Source organism: Ceratotherium simum, chromosome 6 (assembly GCF_057802395.1).
Source record: "Ceratotherium simum simum isolate JZ-2026a chromosome 6, ASM5780239v1, whole genome shotgun sequence".
Classification (NCBI taxonomy): Eukaryota; Metazoa; Chordata; class Mammalia; order Perissodactyla; family Rhinocerotidae; genus Ceratotherium; species Ceratotherium simum.
The window spans coordinates 29735166-29755212 of record NC_141905.1 but is presented as its reverse complement, the minus strand read 5'-3'; the positions used below and the strand labels follow the sequence as shown (position 1 = coordinate 29755212).

At 56.4% G+C, this 20047-nt stretch overlaps 1 protein-coding gene across 1 annotated transcript in view; it reads left to right on the top strand.

Moving 5' to 3' along the window:
• Positions 1–20047, top strand: part of CDH23 (cadherin related 23) — a 402905-nt gene that overhangs the window by 318562 nt on the left and 64296 nt on the right. Inside the window, exons 30-37 of the mRNA XM_087432054.1 lie at positions 2003–2138; positions 3679–4067; positions 4973–5074; positions 5395–5397; positions 9502–9651; positions 10726–10854; positions 11869–11997; positions 12749–12976. Coding sequence (XP_087288180.1) covers positions 2003–2138; positions 3679–4067; positions 4973–5074; positions 5395–5397; positions 9502–9651; positions 10726–10854; positions 11869–11997; positions 12749–12976 — 1266 coding nt within the window. The remainder of the gene's footprint in view (positions 1–2002; positions 2139–3678; positions 4068–4972; positions 5075–5394; positions 5398–9501; positions 9652–10725; positions 10855–11868; positions 11998–12748; positions 12977–20047) is intronic.

The window sequence follows — 20047 nt, the reverse complement described above, 5'->3', positions numbered from 1 at the left end:
GGAAGGGGAAGATGGATGGTTAGTTTCTGTTTACAGGAAGAGAGTTCCCGAAATTCATCCATGCAAATTCCCCCCACACCCACCCCACCCAGGATCTCCCCAGCCAAGTTCTTGGTGAAACCAAACTTAGAAGGTTCCGGCTTGTGAACAGCTGTGTGGGGTGGGCACTTTAGTTTGCATAGTGGGTTCTGGGTGTCTGGACATGAGAATCTGATGACACAGCAGGACCACAGGAACCCCAAGAGCAGAGAAGTAGAGAAACCTTTACCCCATATGCCTCTCCTCCCACTAGCTCTGCTACCCCACCCACCCCAGAGTTCTCCACTAGTCAGCCACCATTTCTGCTTATACCACAGAAGCTCCTTCATTTCCCTCCAGCTAGTTCCCAGCTAAATTCAAAAGAGAAGCCAGGGCTGATCCCAGCAACAGCGATCAATCGGAAACCAGATATTCATGCTCCCAAATTGCCCGTGCCGTGGGCCCGGCCATTAGTGCTGCTGACCACATGTGAAATCTGTGTTGCGCGTCATTGCCTATGCCCCGTTTACTCCCCTCCACTCTGCTGGCAAGTTCCGGCCGGCCTTGCTTCTGTTAGGCTGGAAGGGGTTTCTCCTGGTCTGGGGCCAGCTCATCCCCAGCATAGAGGAAAGAGCAGTAGGATGAGTAGATTGAGAAGGAGGAGAACCCCTACTCTCTTTCCAGCACTCTCGTTTACCGTGAGGCGTTGGGCAAGTCCCTCCCCGCTCTGGGCCTCTGTTCCCCCATCTGGGAAAAAAGGCAGGGGCCCTAGGCCTCCCTATGGCTCCTTGAGCAGCAACAGTCTGTGGCTATAACTCCCCTCCCCACCATGCCGGTCCTTCTGGACACAACCTGGTCCTGCCCATACCTGGGCCAGACCCTCCCCGTGCTCCTGTGTGTGCTGGGGGGAGGGGCACACAAAAGAAGGATGGTGGTGCTGATCTCTAGCTGTAAATATCTCTTTCCACAAACAGCTTTTTCAACTGTCTTATTTTTGTTACATAAGACATATATGTTCATTAAAGAGAAATTAGAAAGTACAAATAAGCAGTGATGAAAATTATACATAATTCCATAACAGACATAGCCACTGTCTTGGGCAGGGTCCCCAGAAGCAGATCCTGAGACAAGGATTGGTGTGAAAGTGATTAGTAGGAAGTGTCCCCAGGAAAAGCCAGAAAGGGCCTGGGACTAGCAAGGAAAGGCGTGTAGCAAAGTGGCGCAGGGAACTTGGACTCAGTCCCACTGGGACTCTGGAGAGTGTCACTTCAGCTGGGGCGAGGAAGCCCGAGTATTTGCACGCCCGTCTGTCAGTCATGGCTGAGGGCTGCCCCAGGGGATGTAATTCCCAGGCACTTCTGGCTCTCTGGGTATGCAGGTTCCATCATCCTGGGTGGGGTGGGGTTAATCCTCCACAAAGAGCTTTGGGTGCTGGCCGCAGGCCGTGAGAGCACCCAGAGAAAGTGCGTGAGAATCTAAAGGGGTCTGAGCGCCACGTCCTCTACCACAACCGTAGTTGACTTTTTACGGCTCTTCTCCCAGATATATCTGGATATTTGAACAGGGTCCCTTTAAACTTTTTCAAGTACTTTTTTGCAAGGCCCTGGCTTGTTTTGTCTTCATAACAGCCCTAGGAGTGGCACCGGGCATGAATTATTATGTTGATACTGCCGTTTCATAGCTGAGAAACTTGACCCAAAAGGTTCACTAATTAGTCACAGGTTCCCACAGGATTAGTAGCAGAGCCAAGAATGAGATAAGGTTCATTCCTTAACCAGTGATGTTTGAGCACCTGCCACATGCCAGGTCCTGTGCAAGGTGCGGGGACACAGTGACCAACCAGACAGCCCCAGGCCCTCCATGGGGAGCTCACAGCTGGCCCAGGAGAGCAGTGGCCACACACGCAGGCCCGGGTGGGCCCAGCCCTGGGCCTCCCCCGTCTGCACCCCACCCTGACCTTCTGTCCCTGACCCGCCTCCTACAGGTGATGGTGTACGTGGAGGACGTCAACGACGAGGCCCCTGTGTTCACGCAGCAGCAGTACAGCCGCCTGGGGCTTCGCGAGACCGCAGGCATCGGCACGTCAGTCCTTGTCGTCCAAGCCACAGACCGAGACACTGGTGAGGCTGGCAGCAGGAAGTTAGGGGGGCCCATTCCCCAGAGTGACTCTTCTCAGCTCATCTCTCCTGCTCCTATGGGGTCTGTCATCCTCATGATGCCTCAGATCCCCCATTCAGTGGCTCCCAAACCGGGGAGGGGCTCCTGGGACAGTCTTGGTGGCAACACCACCAGATGCCCAGTCTTAAGAGGACTGGAGTCAGGAGGAGGTGTCCCAGCCTCTGGGTGGAGAGAGGAGCGGTCACAAGCTTGGGAAGTCCAGATTGTCATCCCAGAACCCAGCACTCCCGGCGAGCCTTTGGCTCGGGGCTGCGCAGGGCTAGGAGAGGTGGGGCTGACCGAGGCCTGCTCCTCCAGCCGCAGCTTAGGGCCTGCACACACAGGCTTCACAGGGGCAGTGTCCTGTTCCACAGGCCGGTGGCTTCCCTGAAGGCAGCCCGGACCTCACCAAGGGCCCTAAGCAACAGAGGTGGCCACAGCAGTGCAAAATGAAGGAGAAAGGTGACCAGGGTATTGCGGCTCTCCTCATGGGGCCTGGCTCCCTGGGCCTGTGCCCCAGGCTAGGGATATGGTCAGAGAAGAGCCTTTTGTTGGGGGGGTCCTCTGCCCCCCTGAGAGGCTCCCTGAGCTGTTGCTAGTTTCCCAGCTCCTGCCCTTCCTTCCTGTCAGCTGCTCTGGTGGCTCCCAACCCAGCCTCTCAGCGTCCGCAGCTCACCGGGGGCATGGAGTGGGGTAGAGGGGAAAAGAGGTCTGAAAACTCTCAGGTGATTGCTCTCCCTTAAATGGCACATTGGTACAGTTCAGGTCCCATCCACTGCTGTGCACCAGTGGTTCATGAGCTTTTCTGGGTCAGGAATCTGTTTGGGAAACTCGTGAAAGCTATGGCTCGCTCCCCAGAAAAACGCACGTCCATTCAGAATGTGCAAATAATTTCAAGGAAGTCTGGGATTTCCTGAGTGGTTTTATAACCATTCTCCTCAAAGTCCGTAGACTTCGACTAAGGAGTCCCAGCCCAAGCTCCTGCTTGCCGGATGTGTTTCAAGGCACGGGGACTGAGGGTGGAGGGAGTGGGCATAACGGAGGAAGGTGTGCCTGGCACTGGAACCCTTCAGCCGGAGGGACAAGGTAAAGGCTTGGCCACCTCTGAGATGCTGCCCCTGTCTAGCACTTTCTAGATCAAAGCCCCCACTACAAGAGATCCCTAATTTCCCCACCCTCTCTTTGTCCAAATGCCCAAGGGAGGTGCTGGAGTTTGAATTTTGAGGCTCCAGGAGCAGAACCACCCCCCTCTGGCATATCTCTCATGCCAAAGCCAGGCCCCAGAGGAGGTCAGCAGTGTGTGCGGGGCCTTGCCGTCCACATAGACCTGGACCCCATCCTCTGCCACATCCCTTGGGACAATCCGGCCCACAGAGGTGGGGGGTGGTGCATGCTGGGTAGGCGAGCCAAGGCCCCTTGTCCCCTCCCTCAGGGACAGCAGCAGGTATGCTGTGGGCAGCGCCACCCCCCCCGGGACTGCACAGCCTCTGTGTCCTCCTGCAGGGGCTGGCGGCCTGGTGAACTACCGCATCCTGTCGGGCGCGGAGGGGAAGTTCGAAGTTGACGAGAGCACTGGGCTCATCGTCACCGTGGATCACCTGGACTACGAGACCAAGACCAGCTACCTGATGAACGTGTCCGCCACTGACCAGGCACCCCCCTTCAACCAGGGCTTCTGCAGCGTCTATGTCACTCTGCTCAACGAGCTGGACGAGGCCGTGCAGTTCTCCAACGCCTCCTACAAGGCTGCCATCATGGAGAACCTGGCCCTGGGCACTGAGATCGTGCGGGTCCAGGCCTTCTCCATCGACAACCTCAACCAGATCACCTACCGCTTTGACACCTACACCAGCACCCAGGCCAAAGCCCTCTTCAAGATAGATGCCATCACGGTGAGGGAGGCTGGGGGCAGGCACAGCAAGGCCCCTCCCTAGGGGCAGGGAGCTCAATTCCTTTAAAGCTGACCAACACTTACTGAGCTCCTTCTATAGGCCTGGCACTCTCCTCTTTGTCATAAAGTGTCTTTGGGATAAACATCCCTGTAATCCATCCCTTTTAATATTTAGGGGTAAGATAAAGTTCATACATAGGCAACCCCATGTCTTCTTGTTACTAGACAATGAAAGCTATGCAAATCATCACATTTACCTTTCTACCTTGGCTGTTAGGAAGCTCAGGTATAAATTTGGTGCTTCATTGCAATAGCTAGTCTTAGCTATGTGTCTGGTGCAGCTGTCTCTTATCTACTGCCTGGATGTTACTTTTCCATCTTTGCTTTAGTGTGTCTTTTATCAGAATCCTTTCTTTGAAAATAAGCAAGGTAGTAATCACTACAGTGTGCCAGGCCTTGTCTTGAGGCATTTTTGGGAAGACAAAGATGACCAAGACCCTTCCCAGCCCTCAAAGAGTTCTCAGACTAGGAGTAGAAGTGGGAATAATTAAGGATGCAAATCAGAGCACCACAAGGGAAGATGTAGAAAGAACAAGAGAGGTATAATGGAGCCCCTCTGGGGCCCAGATAAGAGAGTAATCATACCTGGCTGGGGAAGTGGGAAGCCTGCATGGAAGAGGTGGCGTCTGAGTGAGATTGAGAGAGAAGTAGGATTTCCGCTGACAGAGCTTCATGGAGAAGTTATGCCAGGCAGAGGGAGCAGCGTGGAAGTGGGGAAGTGGGCAGAATGCTCAGGGTTGGTGAGGAGTGTGGTTTGGCCGGAGCATGGGACTGCTCGGGGACGGAGGCGGGCTCTGCCTGGTGGATGTGATATTGTCACTCGCCCATCTGGCCCCCTCCCTGCAGGGTGTGATCACAGTCAAGGGCCTGGTGGACCGGGAAAAAGGCGACTTCTACACCTTGACGGTGGTGGCAGATGACGGCGGCCCCAAAGTGGACTCCACCGTGGTGAGTGGGTCCCCGGGTGAGTCCCATGGGTGCAGCCTGGCACTGCCCAAGGCTTCCCAAAACCCACATCTGTAGCAGCCACCCACATGCAGAGCAGGCAGTGGGGGAGGGTTTTGATAGCCCAGGAACAGGTGCTGTGGCCGCATGCCACACCTTCCCGGGCAGCCTGGGCCAGGGATGGGACCTCAGACGGGGTGGGGGAGGAGTGGCATCTTCAACAGACTGCTGCTGGGACTGGGGCTGGAAGAGGCGCAGACTGCTAACCAACGGCATCTCTGCCTTTTCTCCCCCTGGCCTCCTGCTGCCGGCTCTGCCTGTAGAAGGTGAGTACCCTGTGAACTGGGGCTCTCTCCTGAGCTGCTGTCTGTGGCCAGTGCCGGCGCTGGACCTTCCTGCCTCTCCTGGAGAGGGCATGTGGACAGGCCTGTGGCAGGTCCCTGCTCAGACCCTTCACAACCTCCCCAGTCCATCCTCTCTGAGTCCAGGCCCCTCTCAGGCCTGTGCCCCGTGTCTAGCTCTGCCTGTCTACCCTCCGTGTCCTGCCAAGCCCCCATGGGGTCCTGGGGTGGGTAGTGAGCTGACAAGCAGTAGGTGGAACACACAATGGAAGGAACACTAAGGCCTCATCCCAGCTCTGCTCCTCACTGGCTGTGTGACACAGGCAAATTGCTCAACCTCTCTGTGCTTCCCTTTCCTCGGGTCTAAAATGAGGATCATGCCAGCAGCCCTGTCTTCCTCAGAGGATGTGATGAAGATGGCAGGAGATGGCGGATAGAAAACCCTTTGTTTTCCCTGGAGCAGGATGTGATGGGAGTGGCATCTGTAAAGCCCTCCCCCTCTTGGGGGCTGGTGTAAGGAGCATTATACTACAGTGCATGTGAAGTGGGACACAGTGCTCGGGCCTCGGGAGTGCTGGGCAGGGGCGCAGTGGGCACCGTGTGAGTCACTGCCCTCAAGGACTCTGAACAGAGGCTGGGGAGACCGCATGCTGGGAGCACTTCAGGGAGGGAGGGTGACCGCTGAGGTCGTAGGTATCAGACAAGGTTTCTAGGAGGGCAGGAGAGGTGGGAGAGGCAGGCAGGTGACCTCGGGTTGGAGGTTGAAATGGGGGTGGGGAGGGCCCACTGGGGTAGCATTCTGCGGTGGTAATGAGAACATTTAGCAATGGATTCAGCTTGGGCCCCAGCTAGTCAGGTACAAGGCCACCTGTACACCACATGGGGGGTCCAGCTCATCATCAGCCTCAGCTATGGCCACATTTTCACTCCCCACAAGCCCCTTTCACATTAGCCTAAAGGGATAGACCAACCCAGTGTCCAGGCTAAGAGCCAAATGCTGCTGCTTGGGGCTCACCCCACAGCTCCCTCGAGGAGCCTGGCTCCCGTAGCCCTGGTTGTGGCTTAGCTGTACCCAAAATCCCCTCCGTCCACAGGGGCAGCCTGGGAGTGAGTGAGGCTATGAGCAGCAGTGAGCCCACACGGCCCCCTCGGCACCCCAGGGGTCCCAGAGGGCAGCCAGTGAGCAGAGCCCTCGGATGATAGACAGTGGGCAGGTGCCCTGTGTCCGGCAGCTCCCAGCCGAGGCTCCTGGCCTTCCCGTCCAGAGGATCTGAGACTCAGAGCAGATAAGCGGGGCCCTCTCCCTGAGCCTCAGCATCTCCGTCTATAAAGTGGTTCCAGGTGCCCCTCACCCCTGTTGTCATGAGGAGTCCGGAATTTGAGGCCGAGTGGACCCTCAGGAGCATCAGGGATGCGCCCCCTGAGGCTGCGGAAGCCCCTCCCTGGACCAGGCAGCCCACTTCCTCTGCGTGAGCTGGCGAGAGCATCTTAGAGCACACCCTCCCACGTGGACCCCTGTATTTCCAGTCGCTTCACCCCCTTCCAGGAAGCAGGACCCTACCGCTTTGCTCTGCACTGGCTTCCTCTCAGAGGCTCCCTGGGGCCGCTGCCCCAGATACACCAGCCCTGTTAGCCCCAAACTTGTTGGAGGTGCTAGGGCGGAGGCAGGCTGAGGGGCCTTTTAAAGGTGCCACCATTTCCTTTGCAAGGCCGGAACCCCCAAACCACAGCTCACCTACACCTGACTCCTCCCGGCCCCAGCAGCCCCCATAGGCCCTGGGAGGGGTGGGGAAGCAGCAGGAAGGGGTGGGCTGGGTGGGGGGTGGCTCTGCTGCAAGAGCTCTTGAGTAACACCCTCAGGCCTTCGGGGGCTCGGGGGCGATTTTGACCACGAGGCCCTGGGTGGGGACACAGACCCTTATCTAATTCCCTAGACCTTGGCACCTGCCGTCTCTCCTCACCCACTGAGGCCAACTCCCCGCTCCTGGGAGCACCTCACAAACATCATTGTCATTATCATCAGAGTCGTAGTCACGGACGGAGCACCTATTTTGTGCCAGGCTCTGGGCTGGGCTCAGGGAACAACAGGAAACTAAAGTCAGACGCAGCCCCTGCCTTCACAAGCATAGGATATAGTGGGGGGAAAATACTGATCAAATTATCACACTGGGGCCAGCCCGGTGGCATAGTAGTTAAGTTCGCAAGCTGCACTTCGGCAGCCTGGGGTTCAAAAGTTAGGATCCCGGGCACGGATCTATGCACTGCTTATCAAGCCACGCTGTGGCAATGTCGCACATACAAAATAGGGGAAGATGGGCACAGATGTTAGCTCAGGGTTAATCTTCCTCAGCGAATAGAGGAAGATTGGCAACAGATGTTAGCTTAGGGCCAATATTCCTCACCAAAAAAAAAAAAAAATTATCACGCTAATAAATGTATGCCCCAAAAGAGCGTACAATAAGATGTCAGGGAAATCAAGAAGGGCTTCCCTGAGGAAGTGACTCAAGCTGAGATCTCCAGAAAGCACTGGAGTTTACACAGCCAAGAGGGAAGAGCGTTTCAGGCAGAGGGAACAGCATGTGCAGAGGCCCTGTGGTGGGAGGAAGCGCAGAGAACCCAAACAAGGCCTTGACCCAAGTGAGAGAGTTTGGGGGGAATCAGATCACAGAGGCCTTGTTTGTTTTCACCTGGAGAACAGCGTGGTAGGTGTTATTATGCCCATTTCAGAGGTGAGCAGACTGGGGCTCCAGAACTTCATGGAACTCCCTGACCAAAACTCACGGTGGGTGGGCAGAGTCTTGGCAAGTGAGATCCTGCCTGCCAGGCAGGAAGCAGGATGGGGACCGCTACCCACCAGTACTTTTTGTTTGCTCATTTGTTCCTCCCCGTGTCCTGGTGCTGTAGGTGTTCTCATTCCTACTTTCAGCTGAGGAAATGGAAAATCAGAGAGGTTGAATAGCTTTTGCCAAGCGGCACAGCTAATAAGGGGTGGAGTTGGTCCTGCTGCTGGGCTTGTTGCCTGCTGCTAGCTACCTAAAGATACGGGAGTGTGGCTAGGACCGAGAAGAGGGCAAACCTGATTAGAAGGGGGGATGAAATGGAACCTCCTCTGCAGCACGACGAGGTTCCGCAGGCTGGGTCCTGTGCACCCCGGGAGGCAGGTAGGCCTAGGAGCCCCGGAACCCCAGGTCTGGGGAAGGAAAGGATGGGCCCGGCTTGGGGCGAGGCAGTGGGAAGAGGCCTGGCCTGGGATTCCTAAAACCTAGGCCTCCCCCAACCCCACCTGAGCCCCCTCGTCAGTGAACCGAAGGAGTGCCTGTGGCTCTGCCTCCTGGCCCGTGGCCATCCTTGGGCTTCAGGCTGCACCCCCAGCGGGGCCCTCTCTCCAGGCTGGCTATCCAGACCCTGCAGGAGAAGCCTGAGCTGCAGACACAAAACAACATGTTCTTTGCATGCAATTTGCATGTTCCCGGTTTTTACCTGGTAGTTGGAAATTCCCCTCCCTTCCCCATCTGCCCTCTCCTCCCTGGGACCACCAAGCTACCTCGTGGCCCCTCCTGCTACTAAGCCCTGTTTCCTCTAATCCAGAGGTGCAAATGAAGATGCCTTTGGGCAATATCTGGCTGCCAGATGTGTCTTAGCTGGCCTGCACATAATTTTTTTCTTTAGTTTTCGTTAACCACCACCTAATTCCACATAAAAATCTGGATTCCTAGTTCCTCTTGAAAAACAGGAAGCTCTGCCACTGCCAAGCTGGCACTCCCTCATGGATCCGGAGCTGAGTGGCCTCCGTCCCCTTTAGCCAGGGCCCATGCCTTCCAGTTCTCCCAATCCCACCACCTCTGAGTACCCCCAGGCCTCTTCCTGCTTCTGGCCCACAGCCATGTGTGTGCGGCCCTCCCCACCAGACTCCTAGAAGAAATGTACTCTGGGCCTCCGTGTAAAGTCAGGATTGGCCTAGGCGGGCTCTGAAAGCTTGCTGACATTCCACTGGAGGACCTGATGGACCCACGGTGGGGCCTTGGTGTTTGGGGCCAGGGAGGGGAAGGAGGCGCTAGGTCTCTGGCCGTGTTCCACGCCCCTGCCCAGGTCTACATCACTGTGCTGGACGAGAATGACAACAGCCCCCGGTTTGACTTCACCTCTGACTCAGTGGTCAGCGTGCCCGAGGACTGCCCCGTGGGCCAGCGCGTGGCCACCGTCAAGGCCCGGGACCCCGACGCCAGCAGCAACGGGCAGGTAGGCACCAAGTGAAATAGCCCAGATCTGCCCTGTCAATAGGGGGCTCCCACAGCCCCTCAGGTGGAGGGGCCATCTGAGCCATCCCCATCACTGAGCAGGAAGCGGGGTCGTCCAGGCTCTGCCCAGCCCCGAGCAGGACTGCCCTGCCCTCACCCCAGCCTGCGGTCGGGGAAAGGGGGCAGAGCTGTGCAAGCTGTTGGCTCTGCCTGGGTGAAGTGAACACAGAGCCGGAAGGCCGGCCGCAGCTCAGCCCCCCACAGTGAACTGAAAGCAGAAGGGGTTCAGCTTTCCCGGTGACTCCTTTGTCACCTTATCCACAAACCACACAGCATCTCACCCTGTGGGCCAGTCAGCCCCACGCAGCCCCAGGTCCCGGAGAGGACACGCTCCTCCTCCCTCCTGGTTCTCGCCCCGTCCCACAGCAGGAAGAGCTCCCCACCGCTCCAGACAGCCCCAGAGCACAAGGGGGAGAGGGTGACAGCATGTCAGTCTTCACATCACTTTGATCTGTCCTACTAATTGGGTGGTATGTTTGAGGAGGTTTCCACCATTTAAAAAATGCTTGCACAGCTCTGGGGGCCAAGAGATGCTGGCTTTGGAGTTAGACACATGTGGGTCCAGATCCTTGTTCTCTGGGGCACTTGCAGGCTGTGACCTTCGCCAGTTGTTCTACTTTTCTGAGCCTCCTCTCTGAGCTGAAGCGAACAGCTCCCTTTTGACAGGGTTTTCATGAGGGCCAGACAGGATCCATGTAACCCCAGGGCGCGTCCCTGCTCCTGCCAGGAGCTCCAGGAGTGTCAGCCCCTCCCCACCCCCACCCTGGGAAACCTCAGTGTGGTGGGACTCGCACCCGCCCTCTTGGTCCCTAGGCCAGTATGCTGATGCCCTGCTCTGCCTCGGTGGCCTTGCCACCCCCATTTTGAGGGACATACCACTGCTGCATAAAACACTCTCTTCTCAAACGCCCTTGCTGAGCAGAGGGCCCAGGTGCACAGGGGAGTGCCCCTTGGCCTGACCTGGCCACCCGTCCTCCCCACTGCCTCGCCCCTCACCCTCTCTCTTCCCTAACAGGTGGTCTTCTCCTTGGCCTCTGGCAACATCGCCGGGGCCTTTGAGATCATCACCACCAACGACTCCATTGGCGAAGTGTTTGTGGCCAGGCCCCTGGACAGAGAAGAGCTGGACCACTACGTCCTCAAGGTGGGGACCAGCCCCCCTCAGGGTCACTGCTGACTATCCAGGAGAGAGCTCGGCCCATCGGCATGCTCTGGCGGTCAGCTTCCCTGCTGTCACCAAGTTCCATGGGGCAGGCAGCACGCCTCAGGGCCAAGAGCATGAGTGAGGCCCTCCCGGGAGAGGGCGTCCTGCGGGGGTCTCTGGACCCAGAGCAGGAAGCAGAGGAGGTGTGCGTCCCTGCTGTAAGAGCCGGGAGAGAAAGCCTGGTGGAGCGGAGAGAACCCTGACTCTTCCACAAACGCAGTGCAACCTTGGGCAAGTTGTTTACTCTGTCTGGGCCTCCGTTTCCCCTCCTGTGCAATGGGCAGAAAAACCTGGCCTACCTCTGCTGAGGTGAGAAGTAAGTGCGGGTGTGAAGAGTCACGAAGGCCACCATGATTGCTGAATTGCTGTGGCTGGCGTGTTTCCTGGGGGGGGTCTCTGGGGACCCCAGGGCTGTGCTTCTGCGGGGGCCTGAGCTCCTAGAGCACTTTCTGCTGCCCTGCAGGCATCCAGGAAGCATCAAGGCTCCTAGGGACAGGCTCAGGCTGTGGTTAGGACTCTAGCTGATTGATTATTCGAGGCTCTTTCTCTGCTTGCCAGAGACCAGATCCGAGTGCGTGGAACAGAGGTCTTTGAAGCTAAAGGCAAGGGCCTTGGGTCTGATCACAGGCCCAGAGTCACAGTCAGGGGCTGGCACAGCCCAGAATACAGTCGGGAGGCTGGGGGGTAGGATTAGGAGGTAAAGACTGAGCGCACCACAGTCAGATAGCAAAAGAGGGTCCCAAGTCAGACAAGAATTGGGCAACGATTGTTCGCAGCATGAGGCAGAAGGTGAAGGCCTTGGGGAGACCCTGGGGCTGACAGGCCCCCAGGGGCAGGGATGGGCCAGATTTCTGCCCTCCCAGTCCTCCCACCAGGCAGACAGCCCTTTGGGACCCCATCTTCCTGACCCTTGCCCACCCTTCCACCCTGAGTCCAGTCATCCCTTCCTTACAGGTTGTGGCATCCGACCGTGGCACCCCTCCACGGAAGAAGGACCACCTCCTGCAGGTGACCATCCTGGACGTCAATGACAACCCGCCGGTGATTGAGAGCCCCTTTGGATACAATGTCAGCGTGAACGAGGTGAGGGCAGCCCGGGTGCCCGTCCAGGCTGACAGTGGGCGTGAGCCGACCATGAAGCACCATTTAAGTGTCTGCCTGGCCCACTAGTCTCTCGGGTCTCAGGGATGGGGACGGTGACTCACTCGTTCATAATTATCTCCGTTACACCCAGGCTAGGGCCTGGACTGCAGTATCTTTTTGTGGTGGGCTGAAGAGGAGAGTGAAAGAAGAAAGTGGCCTTTCGCCACTAACAGGGAACCGAGTTTACCCTGGGAGAGCTACTTGTAAATAAAAGAACGCATTTATTATTCAGTCCTAAGACTGAGCCAGTCCGGGAGAATTTTTCCCCCAGCACTGCTGAGTATCATGCCAGGCTGGACGTTTGTGATGGCAGGATGCGTAGGGGTTTAGAGGCCAGCAATTAGGCCAGCATCCCTCGACTCAGACCCTGGCTCTGCCACTGACCGGCTGTGTGACCTGCACACATTCCTTCCCTGCACCTCACTTTTCTCATCTGTAAATGGGGATGACACCAGTTCCTAATTCATGGAGGAGAGAGAGGATTTGATGAGTTAATGCGGACCCCAACATGTAGTAGGTGCCCAGAGAATGTTCACCACCATCATCTTTATTCTCCTCATCACTGCTCCAGGGTAGACAGAGCAAAGCTTTCTGGAGGTCCAGGTGAAGCCGTTGGGCTCCCAGGAGCAGGTGCTAGACTTTGCCCCAAAGGCCTTGAATCTGAATGACCACTTTCCTGCTCTCCCCCCAGAACGTGGGCGGGGGTACTGCTGTGGTCCAGGTGAGAGCCACCGACCGTGACATCGGGATCAACAGCGTCCTGTCCTACTACATCACCGAGGGCAATGAGGACGTGACCTTCCGCATGGACCGCATTAGTGGTGAGATCGCCACGCGGCCTGCCCCGCCGGATCGCGAGCGCCAGAGCTTCTACCACCTGGTGGTCACCGTGGAGGACGAGGGCACCCCCACCCTGTCAGTGAGTGACGGGGCGGCCGCGGGGAGGGGAGGGTGAATGAGGGGCAGCTCTGCCTTCTGTGTGAGGGGAACAAGACGGGCGGGAGTGGAATACCACGCCATGGCTGAATCCTTGACAGCTCCTTTGTCAAACCTTTAGTCCGTGAAGTATTTCTGGAGGGCCTGTGTGTGCAAAGCTAGGGTGCTAGTTCACCCACGTCTGCAGCTACTCGGGGCCACTACTTAGCCCTCTTTGCTCGCACGGAGCAGCTCTATGGGATGGTACAGATTGAGCCTGTACCTCGGGGCCTGGCAAGCCCCCACTCCACTTGCCAAGCTGTACGTCTGTGGGGCCGTGCTAACCCATATGGTGATGTCTCTGCCAGATAGGAAAAGGTGCTCTCTGCCTCCCCGCCACATCATGTTGGTGTGACACGCTGTTGCAACATGTGAGGGTTGGAAGGGACTAAGGTCCGTGGTCTAGTCTGATGCTTGAATGGGCGGGGCTGTTGCCCAAGGCAATGTGCAAGGTTTGCAAGGTCAGAGGAGGAGGTGGGGGCCTGTGGGGCTGGATGGTGAGATGGTCAGGGGGTGATGGGCTGCCGTGGGAGCAGTTTGCAAGTTGAGAATGGAGAATTTGAAGTCAGGAGCACTGCGAGCTGGCTGCATGATTGTGAGCATGTCAGAACCTCTCAGAATATTGGTTTTGTCATCTGCAAAAGGGAGATAATATCTGCTTCGTAGGTGGTTTGGGGAATTGAATTAGCTCATGTCTGTGGAAGCGCTTGGTAAACCATGAGGAGGAGGATTGTATCAGGTATCCATTGTCAGAATAACGCCGCCTTACAAACCAAACCAAACAGAGAGGCAGAAAACAACCATTGACTTAGTTCCAATTCTGCAGGCTGGCCGTTTAGACCTGGCTTAGCTGGGTGGTTCTTCTGCTCTCCCCTGGGCTGCATGTGTGTGGGGAGGCAGCTGTGTGTCGGCTGGATGGCTGTGCTACTGGGGGTCAGCTGCCTATCCGCTAGGGTGATGGGGCAGCTGGCCACGTATCTCTCCTCTTCCAGAAGGCTGCTCCATGCTTGTTCACGTGGAGCTAGAAAGGGTCCAGGAGAGACAGCAGGAGCAGGCAGGGCCTCTTGAGGCCCAGGCTTGGAACTGGAACAAGATTACTTCTGCCACATTCTGTTGGTCAAAGCAGGTCACAAGACCAGCCCACGTTCACGATGTGGGGGAATAAACTCTGTCTTTTGAAGGAATGAGCTGCAAAGTCACATTGCAAAGAGTGTGGATACAGGAAGGTGTAGAGCACTGGGGACATTTTTGTCATCTGTCTACCTAGGGACCCTGATTGTAAATGAAGCCTCAGCTCCATCCCTCTGCCCTCAACAGGTAACTCTGTTCAACCTCTCCCCTGTGGCAATGGCTCTGTGGACTGTGGGGTCAGAGCAGGTCTTGGCTGGGCTCTTCATCTGGAGTGTCTCTGGGGAGGGTGGTGGAATTGGGCCAGGAAGTGGGACTGGCTCTGGGCACCCCCTGGGCATCCTCCACCCTGTGGCTGCCCAGTGTCACCACTTATCACCTCAGCCCTTTGACCCGGTGGGCCAAACAGGGACATTTACAGGACACATATGACTAACTGAGTTGGGGATAGGGAGAGGTATCATTATTGTGATGACATGGAGGGACTCAGTGTTGACATAACCCCTGCCTAACTGCATCTAGCTTCAGGATGAATCATCTTTTTGGTCATCTTTCCAATAGCATTTAGAGATGTGTTTGGCTACAAGTAATAGAAACTTAACTATGGAGTTATAAATAAATCTGAATGCATTTTTCTCACATAAAAATTCTGGAGAAAATTACAAAGGTTGATTTCGTGCTCAGTGATGTCAGAGCTAATGCTTCTTGGCCTTTCCCTCATGGCTGCAAGATGGCTACTATAGCTCCAGCCATCATTTCAGCATTCAAGGCAGGAAATGACAGAAAGACAAAGAACTATGCAAGCCACTTCTGCCCCTTTATCAGGAAAGCAAAAGGTTTTCCAGAACTACTCTTCAGAGTTCTGCTTACATCTCATTGGCCAGAAGAGGTTCCTGTGGGCACCCTAGCTGCAAGGGAGGTTGGACAAAATGAGGAAGAGGATTGTCAGGATTGGCTTATTACTTGGAGGCCAGATACATCACTGCATCAAACAGAAGCAAGGCTCTGTGGGTGAGGAAGAGGTGGAGAATAGATTTTGGGTGGGCAACAATAGCATTTGCCCTACTGCTCTTCCTCATCCCGACCGAGGCTAGGGAACACACCACTCTCCCTCTCACTCCCCACCCTCCCCCGCACCCCACAGCCCTACAGTCTAGTGCCTTCCCTCCCAGGAAGGCAGTCGGTGAGACCCAGGACACTCTAAGACCCTGAGTTTTGGAGGCAACATCTGGCTTCCTTTTGGTCCCCAGAAGAAATGGGAATTGGAGAAATGAGAAATCACCCTAGCCACATTTAGCTACCCAGAAGGTCCCTGCAGAACTTGAGGCTGGTCCCCATGGCCAGAAAGAGTGACCATCTGTTGACCAGACCCTCTGTAGAGACCCAGTCTAGCCCAGTGGAGACCTGTGAGCACTGCCTCCTCACACGGGTCCCTGACATCCTGGCCCTCCTTGAAGCAGATGTCAGCCTGTATCAGCCCCCTAGTAACAGTGTGGGAAGCTGGGTGGTGAGAAATGCAGTCTCCCTTTCTCTCCCGTCCTCATCCTGGTCATCACCAGCTCCAGTCCCAGAAAACACCTTCAGGATGACCAGGATCAGGGAGGGGGTTCCCTGAGGCCATCAGCAGGGGCCTATGGGTATGGCTCCTGGGCTGTAATACCACAATATAGACAAGCAGCATCCAAGTACCAACTGGAAAAAGATTCATAGGAGAAAAATTTTAAGTCAAAAAGAATCTATGCAATTTTTTTTCTGCTTCTTCGGATTGGGAAAAGGTCTCTTATTTGATTTTGTTAGGAGACACCGCAGTGAAGAGCTGCCGTGACCACAGGAGCATGGTTGAGAACCAACACTAGACTGTATTTGTTTGTCCATCCGTCCATTCATTCATTTATTCAGCCAGTGTCCCGCGAATGCCCACTGTGTCCAGGCACCAGAGATACAGAGATGAAGGCACTGGGGTCCCTGCCACGATGCAATGCAGCTGAGTAAGGGAGGCATTGAGGACACCCGTGTGCAGGGTCCAGGGCAGATGGGACACTGAGGAGCACTGAGAAGGGCTTGGGGAAGGCTTCCTGGAGGAGGTGACACTTGGGCTGTCTTGTCAGACAGGCACAGTTAGTACAGAAAGGGAGGAAAGCATTTTCTGGACCCGGGGATCAGCCTGAACAAAGGCCTAAGAGCAAGTGATAATCAGGGCTGGGATGGGAGAGCCGCAGGTAGCTCAGGCCCATGGCAGCATTCAGAGCTGAGAGCAGGGCTCTCTCTATGACTCTTCCCCTCGACATTCTGTCTGAGGCAGGCCCCGAGGGCTGGCCCCACTACTTTCTCAAACGCCCCCTCCTCTGCCTCCTGGCCCAGCTAAGCCAGGGTGGGGCTGGAGCAGAAGCTGGCAAGCTAGGGCCCTGCAGGCAGGGCCCAGCCGTGATTGACATTTGCCTCCAAGGAGCCATGGACCCTTGAAGATTTGCTTCCACTGACCAGACTGTCACCTCTGAACAGGGAACCCCCCAAGATCATGAGTGACCCCAAGCACAAAACTGAGGGCCAAGCCAGAGGTGACCAGAGGGGGCCTCTTCTCTACTATTGGGCAGATTGCACTGGATGGGTATTCGAGCAAGTAGGATCGTACCAACCCCTCCTGGACCAGCCAGAGCCCTGAGCAGCACCAGATTGGTCATCCTGAGGTCCCGAGAAAGGTCACCATGGTCTAATGGGGATGAGGAGGGTGGGTGCCACCCCGCACATATCCGTCCAGAGACGCCCAGCAGACAGACCCACACGCTGTCCTCTTCTTCCCACCTGCAGTCATCTGCCTGGTTTAAGCCAGCCCTGGCTGGCACAGGACCAACCTTCCTGTAAGACAAGGGCAAGTAAGAGTCATTCATTCAACGCCAAACACATGCCAGGCCTGTGCTGGAGGCTAGGAAGTCAGAAATGAATTGGGCACGGTTCTGCCCTGAAGGAGCCTATAGTCTAGCGGGGCAAATGGACATGTAACAGAGAGTTGACACTCTGTGATGTGATAGGGTGCTAGGAGCTCAGAGCCAGGAGCTCCTAGCATCATTTGCATCCGTGTCTTAAAGGATGAGGCTCTCTGAACAGAGGACATGGGATTCGGCTCCCAAGATCCTCCCAAAAACCAAGAGAAATCCTATATCTGAGCCTTCCCATCTCTTATTTTCTCCCTGGGCCGCCCTCCCTGCAGTTTCCTCAGAGCCGGACATTCCTGCAAACAGCCTAGGCCGTCCCCACCCAGCTCTCAGCCCCATATCACCTGGAGCTCAGAACAGCTGTGCTGCAAGGGGCATCAGGGCCAGTCCCAGCCTGTCACACAATGGTGTGCCACCCAACCGGGGGGGTCATTGTACAGCCTCAGCCCTCTGGCTAGCTCCAGGCCACAGGCAGGCAGGCCAGGCTTGGGGGAAGGGTCTAAGTGGCTGTCAGGGAGGCCCCTGCAAGGGGAAGGGCTGGGCCCAGGGAGGAAGGACGGAAGGCCACTGGGAGGTCAGGAGCTGAGCCCCAGCCACAGAGGCACCTTGGCAGGGGGATGGAGAGAGGGAGGGCCTGACCGCGGCCTCCCTGCTGTGCGAATCACAGCCAGCAGGTTAGACAGTCCCAGGTAACCAGCCCTGGCTTCTCAGGCTGGCGGGGACCTGCAGAAGTCACCTGTCCAGGCAGGACAGAAAATCTCCCACCACCCGCTTCTGGTTCAGGAGTCACCAGCAATCGCCCCATGAAAGCCTGTGAGCTGGGGACACTGCTCTTGGCAGCTCACCTCATATCCTTAGGGCCAAGGGCTCTTCTGTTTATTCAACTTGGACCTGCTGCTCTTTGTGAAGCCTGCTTCCCCTGGCTCCAGCTCAGGAAACCCCCGCCCGGCCCCTTCCCTGTGCTGCACACCAAGTACGCCAGCTTCTCTGGCCCAGCGTGATTAAATTCAGACCCTTCCCTTAGCCCTGCTTCTGGAGGGAGGTTCTGCAGCTGCTCAAATGCCACACAGGCAACTGGCTCAGTTCCTCCAAGAGACCCGGGGGCTCTGTGGTCAGCTGAGACTTTCTCCCTTCCCCATCCCCTGCTGCAAGCAAGTGGGGTGCATGGGCCGCCATGCCTACCAGGAGTCCTGTGGCTTCAGGGTTGCCAGGCAGAAAGGGCAGTGGCAAGAACTCATGTGAAAGGCATGGAGCCGTGGGCTTGCGGGCACAGGTTCATCTCCAAGGGCCCTGGTGTGTACTGAGAGCAAGTCCAAGTCCTGGCCTATAATGCCACTCAATTCAGTGAAGAGGAAGGAGCACAGAACCTGGGAAGCAGGAGACCCAGGCTGTAGTCCCAGTTTCACATTCACCTGTTGTGACAAGACACGAACCTTTTGGAACCTCAGTTTCCCTATGCATTAAATGGGGTCAATAAAGCGTCCCCAGGTGTTTTGAGGGAGGGAGGAATCAAAGAAGTAGTAACACATGTGAAAGTGGTTTGGCAAGTGCAGAGTATTATAACAGAAAAGGCAAAAGATAGGGCACACATACCGCCACTTCCCTATCTTGTCCCCACGGCAGACATTGCTAGCCACTCTCAGCGCTTTCTCATTGAGTTCTATTGATACTTGAGAATCTCTCTCAATGTATATTCCAGGAAGCCATGCCAATGGAGCAGAATTGCAAAACAAAATGACACCTCTGCCTCCTGGCCTGCACAAGCTCAGGGCATTATCACTGTTGAGATCCCACCAGGCCCAGAGGAAGCTGCTAGGAACTAGAGCTGGTGGGAGGTCAGAGGTGGCCCTGCCAGTTGTGAGTGGTCCAGAGAACAGAACCCTGGCATCCTGGTTCAGCCCACCCCACTGACTATGGGTCGACTGTCAGCTGTGCAACCAGGTCCGTGAGGCAGGCTGTTGTTGGACCCCTGCCCTCCTGGAACTCACAGAAGAGTTAGGGAGACACAGCGTCATGCAGGCCTGAGAGGTGACAGTGCAAAGCAGGGTACAGTGAATGTCCGGTGAAGGGGCCAGACAGTCAGTGCTCTCTGTGGGCTAGGACAGACACTCGGCTGGGCTGTGAGTGTCTGCTTCTCAGGAGGTATCTGCAGCCAGCATCCTGGCTGGCAACCCTAGGTCCTCTCTCTGCCCGTTGCCGTTCCCTTGGGGTTCCCTGAGCAAATCTTAGCCCCGAGCACAGTCAGGCCAGCCGTGGAGTGCTCTAGCGGACACTCAGGAAGGCCTCTTCCATGAGGCAAGACTACAGTGCCCAAGCTGGGGTGGAGGGTGACAGGACCTCTGCAGCCCCCAGCCCCACCACGTCCTCCCGAGGTCCCCCACCCCAAAGCACTCCCTGAAGAAGGCAACTGTCAGTCCCTCTGCCCCAGGCTGCTGCGTGTAGGAGGGAGCTCTGGCCAGGCAGGAGTGAGTGCAGCCCCAGGGTCGGGCTTTTGAGAAGCAGGTCCTGGGGTTCCTGCACGCCTACCCCCAGTGCCTATCACCACAGACCCCCCCAGGCAGGGCCAGTGTGACCCCACAGCAGCCTCTCCAGTGGCCTCCGTACATGTTTTCAGGGAGTGTCAATTCTGTTGCCCTTGCCTCCTCCTTGGAGAGAATCAAGACAGCAGGTCTTTATTAAATGAGAATGTCCGGAGATGGGTTACCCAGCCATAGTTCCTGATTGATCTCTCAACATGAATTACTGCCTAAAAGCACAGATTTCCCTCTCAGGACTTCAGATAGTGCCATGACCCATGAGCTTCCCACCTCGGTCCCACCCTGCCTAGCAGCCAACTTCCTGGAGGCTCTAGGCTCCACCTGGCCCCCTTGAAGGCAGACCCCATGTTCCTGCTCCCCTACTCTGTTCCATGCACCCTAGTCCACAGGTGCTGAGCCAGGGCCCATAGGGACCAG